The 7,358-nt window shown below is 36.9% G+C and overlaps 1 protein-coding gene across 2 annotated transcripts in view; it reads left to right on the top strand.

The window, feature by feature from the left end:
* LOC109840557 overlaps window positions 1–5,051 on the top strand; it is a 15,311-nt gene extending 10,260 nt beyond the window's left edge. For both annotated transcript variants that reach the window (XM_020409246.1, XM_020409247.1), the window contains 2 exons: window positions 2,622–2,836; window positions 3,666–5,051. In XM_020409246.1, coding sequence (XP_020264835.1) covers window positions 2,622–2,836; window positions 3,666–4,849 — 1,399 coding nt within the window. In that variant the 3' untranslated portion in view covers window positions 4,850–5,051. The remainder of the gene's footprint in view (window positions 1–2,621; window positions 2,837–3,665) is intronic.

The raw sequence follows: 7,358 nt of genomic DNA, 5'->3' as shown, positions 1-7,358 counted from the left end.
GGAGGTTAGACTTTTATGAGGTCACCTCTCTCTCTCTCTAACCCCTAGGAGTAACTAGGGTTTGGTTAAATTTGTACTGAAAAGAAAGTTTTCTTTTTTTCTTTTATATGTTACTCTCCAAATCTTTCATATTTTGAAATTAGTCCCCCTAATTTGTTCTCAAAAAAAATTTAATGTGATATGAAATTAGTTCTTTTACTTAAGAAAATTTTCCGTTGTATTTAACATTTTTAGATGTAGTGTCGCTTAGAATATTTAAATATATTTATATGTTATCGGTATTTAACTATGCGTTATTTGACGTTATTTTGCCGCAATAACCTTAAATAGTCTTAGTGGTAGCTCGCCGCGACGCGACGCTATCCGCTATCAACAACCTTGTACGGGTTGAAGGCTGAAAGCGAGGGAGCAATTGTGCTTCAGCCTTGAGCGCTAGGTTATAGACCTCATCATGTCTTCAAACAATATGTAGAGCTAGTTTATCTTGAATCAAGTTCTTTAAGTCATTCTTATAACAAGAAACTTGTTGGGATTCAAACTCGTTTAGGTCATTTCTGCTCGACAAAGTAAGGAATTTAGTAGTATATTCATGAACAGAACACATATCTTAGCGACAATTCTAGAACTGAGTGAGTAAGATCTGCTCACAATCTACAAGCAAGAATCTCGATTGCAACTCCCTTTCCATGCGACGCTAAGTACGAATTGCTGGTTTGTATTGGCGAGTCCGATTAACCTGGAGTTAATATTACCATATTGTAGCTCCACCTTGCAACTTGTAAGCCACCAAAGAAACTTGCTTTCCTTCCGCGATTGAAACTCAAAAAACTTCTCAATCTAGTGAAGCCAATCAAGGAACTCTATAATGTCGAGGTTACCCCAAAAGCAGGGAAGATCCTTTAACCCAACGTAGTAATTGGGACCATGTCTCCCTTCACCAAAGGCAACATCTGCATCAAACACTCCAAAATCCTCCAGATCTAAATTCTCACCGTCTTGATTTCGACGCTAAGCACGAACACCAACCCTAGCGGGTCGATCATAGGGAACATCTAAGGCGTGCACCTCGTCATTGACTTCATTTTGGTTCTCTCTATTTATGACGGTATTCAAGTTCCCTCATTGCCATGACGATTTCTTCAACACATCGATCTCGGGCGTCAACTCACTGTACAAGATCATTGGGTGGGTGATTAACTTTGTTATCGTTAGTGACCATAGCAGAAAACAATGTGTCCCTGAATACCAACTGATGTAGCGGAAGCATAATCAAAAGAGATAACTACTCGTTCTCGTAAGAGCAAAACGACACAAATCGTAGGAAACCCTAGGAATAGAAAACTTCCGAAATAATAATAACTAATCTAAATAGTTTACAAATTCGTTCACCTTATATAGGGTATAAAACAAAACAAAAGTATAGAATAATTTTTCCTAAAGCAATTAGATTTCCTATAAATAAAAAATGTTTCATAAGAATTCGATACTAGATTAGACCAAAATTCTTATACGCGCAGTTTGAGCCTAAAGATGATTTTCATTGACCCTGAAACTCGATTGTAATGGCAAAGCAGTTCGACTTGTAGAGCGCTTCCCTAGCTTTCCGAAAATATATAGTAATAGCGATTCTATGGTGGGAATCAAAATTTATGGTCCATTGAAGTTGGAGGTCGAAGTCTGGCCGAAAATCATCCTTTTTTCTTGGATTGCCCAGGCTTCGCACGGTCCGATTTCTCCCAAAAGGCATCAACAATCGCCTCCGCATCAACGTCTTGTGTGCTTACTCAAGCATGCTCTCAATTAAACAATACATGTTTTAGTTTATGATACTTGTAGAATTCTTGAATTCATATTCCAGACTTGTCACATACTTTGTTATTTGTATTACATGTTTGATATATACACTATTTTATTTATACATCAAAGACTATCTTAATGAAAAAAATGAGCCAAATATGATGAGTTTAGTTGTGTTTAGCTATGTGTATAAAGTTGAAGAGCTAGTTCAATCTTCCTTTTTGAAAAGTCATAAAAATATATTAAAGGTCAAAAATTTATCATCTAATATAATATATTTCTAATAACATATATGTGTGTGTGTGTGTGTGTGTGTGTGTGTGTGTATATATATATATATATATATATATATATATATATATAGGTAAAAGCTTATGTCAACTTAAATATATTAGAAATTATTGTTTAGAATCTTGAGCGCATGAGCATATGCATGCATGCAAACCCTCTTTATTGTCATATCTTGTTAATATATATTATATGCTTTTCTTTGTATAGACTACTTTAGTCCCATATTGCCTGGGATATCAAGCCACCCTTGTATATATTACCCTCAGCATCATGAGAAATATATCAACTTCTCCTGAAGCTCTACATTTGGCATATACGTAGTCGTTATTAGAAATAATTGGTAGCTCGTTTCGGTAAATGAACTGCGAGCTCATACTATAATGCCTGATACACAGAGAGCATACATTATGTTTTTCTTTTCACATTTCTGATATCTAATTCATCACCGTATCTGCCATATAATATTTTAGAGGACACCGGATCCACTATAAGAAACAACCTTTCAGCAATCCTAATTGATTTCATGGTCATAGGTGGAAGTACTTTGGTCGAAACATGTTCTGGTTAGCTGTAATTGGTGGTGGATTGATGGTACTTCATGCTGTCCTTCTTTTGATATCGAAACTTAAAAGGAAGAAATCAGAGGAACAAAAGGAGTTCGGAGCACTTGTGTTCCCCAGATTTGAAATATTTTTGCTAATTCTTGCTCTCCCTTGTATCTGCCAGGCATCAGCAGCGATTATCAAAGGTAATTTCTATTACAATGTCTGTTTTCTCTGTACAAAGCCTTGTTCTCTTTACCTTTATATATATTTCCCTAATTGTAGACTAAGGATACCTCAAATACTCCGTACTTTCAAGGATTTCGCCAAGAAAATATGTACCTGTTTACTGAAAGCAGGAATTTCCTGTAGAAAGATCAGGGTTTCTAAAGTTGGATCCTCACACCCAGATGCAAACCTTATTACAGATTGAAAGTAAAATGTTAAGTCTGTTCTCATCCACAAATTAGTGTCTTCAACGGGGTAAAGACAATGTATGTCTCTTCACCAGTGCAACTATCAAGCTGCAACTCCAACCAGACGAGATTATAGTAGACCTTCATCAATTGTTATGATCGAAATAAAACCTTTTCCATCTAGCTAACTTTAAAATCTTCACTTAGTGGAAGTGTTCACAAAGGACTTATAACGCAAACCCATAACTCCAATATCTTAACTGTTCGAATGTAAAACTATAACCCGGAACCTCACCACAACATTGAAGTTTTGATGCAGTGGTACTGTGGTAGGGACATTTAACATAGTACCAGATCAACCTAACTTGGAATCTTATTGGCCACAAATTTGTGAAGCAGATTATTAAAAAAAAGGATATTGCTCCGTGGGTCCAGATTTCGGCTCACTTTGGGCACTCAACGTGTGGGGGAATTGTTAAGAGTATAGAAAACCCTCCACTCTCACCACGAATTTTGAGTTTTGATGTAGTGGCGGGGACCTTCAACATTTAAAGTTGCTCAATGTGCTTGCATTTACCGTATGAAAAATACGCGATAATTTTCCTCTTCTCTATTGAAGGGAGAAGCACAGCAGGGATTGCAGTTGGAGTCATCCTCTTTGGCATCTCAGCCTTCCTCCTCCTCTCCCTTCTCCTGTTCCTTTCCATCGGCATCACCTTTGGCAAGCTCCTGCACTATAAAGAAGTCCATCAAGAAGGCCAGCTGCCTCCTTGGTTCCAGGAACTCGTCCGAATCTCTCTAGGCCCAGGTAAACGAGGCCAATGGACATGGAAAAATCAGCCCAACTCCACCAATCTAACCCGCTTCGGCCCATTGTTTGAGGATCTCCGGGGCCCACCAAAGTACATGCTCTCACAATTCTCCGGTGGGCCTGCCTCCGGCGATCGCATCATCGCCTCTGATGACGAGACAGAGGACGCAGAAGCCCCATTCATACAAAAACTCTTTGGCATTCTAAGAATATACTACACATTTTTAGAGACTTTAAAGCGAGTCTCTCTTGGAATCATTGCAGGAATTCATTCCACAGGTTACCAACAGACTTCAAGAACATCGACACTCATCATCCTCTCGATCTCAGCATTCCAGTTATTCTTCCTTGTGTTAAAGAAGCCTTTCATAAAGAAAAGGGTGCAGTTCGTAGAGATAGTCACTGTAGTAAGCGAATTGTTCGTATTTGCTGCCAGTTTAGTTATCTTGGAGCACGATTTCTCAGAATCTGGCGAGAAAACGTTAGGGTTCGTGATGTTGGGAGCTTTTATTATCAGTTTTGTGACCCAATTGATCAATGAGTGGTACTCTTTGTACTCGCAAGTTGTTCGGTTGAGCCCAAGTGATGCTAAGTTTATTACAGGGCTAAAGACTGCAGTCATCGGTATTCTGTTCTTTGTTCTTCCTTCAAGGGTAGTATCAGAATTGAGCCGAGAATTGTATGAAGGAAAAAGCCCAGGTACAGGAACAAGCACGGGCGAGAAACCGTGGATGAGGCAATTGAGAGAGCTAGCGAAGGAGAGTTTCAGTAAAGAAGAAGAGTGGACGGTTGGAGTAAAGGATCCTTCCAGTAGTAAAAGTGGGTTTTGGAGCAGAATGGATCCGTCGACAAGCAAGAGCGGGTTTTGGAGCGGGAATAGGAGTGGGAGCTCGTCAGTGACTTCATCGTCGGACTTCAAGTCGAAGGGAGATTTGAAGACAAAGTCTAAAGGGTTATATAAAGATTTGGAGGCTATTTTCTCTTCCAAGTGATTTTAGTAGTTACCTGAACTAACCAACTTTTGAATGTAAATGGGCAGTAGAATTGTTTAGGTTTGTGATCAGTGGGTGTTTGTGAGTTTTTGAGGAGGTCGTTCTCGTGTTTTGCTTGACCATTTGATCAATTGAGAGTTCTCATGGTTTTAGATAGTTTGTGTTGTGACTGACTGGTCAAAGTTGCCATGTGTTATTTTCAGGGCGAGATATGGCTATTGAATTTGGAGCTTCAACAAATTTTCAAAATTTTGCAATATTTAAGAGTTTTTTATTTAGGGTAAATTGTACGAAGCACCCCAGTAGTATCGCTGAGTTGAACCTACTTCTCCTTATTTTCATTGTTGTGTATAGATACCCTGGATTAAATCTGTTTGACTCTTTTAAGTTTTTCCCTTGTTGTAATTTTTGCAGATATTACTAATACCTGGGGTGAAATTAGTGAGATAAATTGAGAGTAAGACGGTCAAAAGAATGAAATTAGTGAGTTTACTTGTGAGTAAGAGAGTCAAAAAAATTTACCCCAACGGTTATTATATCTGCAACGATGAACTGACAAGGGTAGTAAGTTCAAAACAGTGACACTGTTGGGGGTCTATGTTTAATTAACCTTTTTATTTTATAGCATCATGTATTAAGTTCAAAACAGTGACACTGTTGGGGGTCTATATTTAATTAACCTTTTTATTTTATAGCATCATGTATCACAGTAACTGGGCCAATTTTCGTTTGGTTCGTACAGCTGACAGATGTCGTACTGGCAGATATGGGTTCTCTCTAAGTTGGTGATCATTAGAGAGTCCAACGGCTAAATTGCACTTAAATAAAAGTTTCACCATCTTTTTACTTAAATACATTAAGTTATAAAAAAAGTATCGTTTTAATATCTTAAGTTGTTAAACAGTGACACATTAGTATCTTTAAGTAGTTATCATGAAAATATTCTTAGAAATATGTCTTGACAACTAACAGAAGATAATAAAGTATTATTTTTTTTATAACTTAGGCTATTAAAATGCTATTTTCTTACAACTTAGGATATTAGAGTGCTAATTGTTGCAACTTTGAATATTTAAGTGTAAATGTGATGAAATAATAGGGTATTAAATATCATTTTTTACAAATTAAGATATTAAAGTGCTATTTTTTTACAACTTAGGATATCAAAGTGCTATTTTTTATAATTTAGAATATATAAATATAAATGTGGTGAAACAATAGGGTACTTAAGTGCCATTTAGCCGTCCAATTATTTGAATCCTCACGATGTACTCAAATTTTAATGAAGAAGACAATGCCATGTAGAATTTATATGAACACAATAATGGATTTTGTAATAGAGGGTTTTAAGACAATGAGGTTTTAATTAGGGTTTGACAGGCGTTGCTGGCTTAGGGTTGAGCTTGGGTTGGACTGGGCCTGGCCCATAAACCGGCCCAGCCGAATGTATGATCGGGCCAGTTCTAAACCAGATTCGTGTGGGCCTGAATGGGCTGGACTGAGATCTTTGGTCCCTGGGGCTGGACCTAGACCTGCCTACGGTCGCGCCGGGTCGGTTTGGTCCGCGGGTTGTTTAATTTATTTTTTTCAAGTTTTTTTCTTTTTAATCGATACCATACTCGTACTTATATTTATAAAATTATACTTAATTTAATTTTTTACTATTTAAACTATTTATTTAAATTATATATATATAGATGATCCGCTAATATATAGAGTAAAACTCCTAGCGTTATAAGTCCTTTATTTAAATTTATTTTTTACTTATATCGATACCATACTCGTACTTATATATTTAAATTATATATATAGAGTAAAACTCCTATCAACTTAAGTGGACGTCCACTAAGTTTCTTATCCATTGATGATTACTTGATTGAGCTACATTGTAGATGATCCGCTCCGTTGAACTTGATCTATATATTCTAAAACCCCAACACACCAAATTTGGGGTGAACCTGTTGTGGTTTGACCCTTCATCCACTCGTATCAATTTTAACGGTTTCGAATGAATAGAACTTTTTACATGGCTCGACGGAGGGTCAAACAACGAATATATATATATAGAGAGAGAGAGAGAGAGAGAGAGAGAGAGAGAGAGAGAAAGACTCCTATCAACTTAAGTTAATATCCATCAAACTTCCTAGCCACTCATTTATTAATATAAAAAAATCTTTTATATCATGCAAGGATCCCTAGGTAATATGAGTGGCTAAAAAGCTTGGTGAACAACTTTTTGCTATCCACTTAAGTTGACACGAGTTTTGCTCTATACGTGTGTGTTATGTATCTATATTGCGTAAAAATGAACATCACACGAAAAAAAAAACATCACAAACACTTATGTGTGGAGCCAATCCTTTAAGTACATACACATCTGTGCCCCCCAAGTTGGTTTGAGCTGTTTTCATATATTTAGACTTCAATGAATATTAAAATTAGGCTTGACTAAAGATTTTATTAAAAAAATTAATTACAGCGAATCTATGCGGTCCAGGCTATTATTGGG

The sequence above is a fragment of the Asparagus officinalis genome, chromosome 5 (genome assembly GCF_001876935.1).
Source record: "Asparagus officinalis chromosome 5, Aspof.V1, whole genome shotgun sequence".
Lineage (NCBI taxonomy): Eukaryota > Viridiplantae > Streptophyta > Magnoliopsida > Asparagales > Asparagaceae > Asparagus > Asparagus officinalis.
Note: the sequence above shows the minus strand (reverse complement) of the source record. Positions and strands in the feature narration are given on the sequence as shown.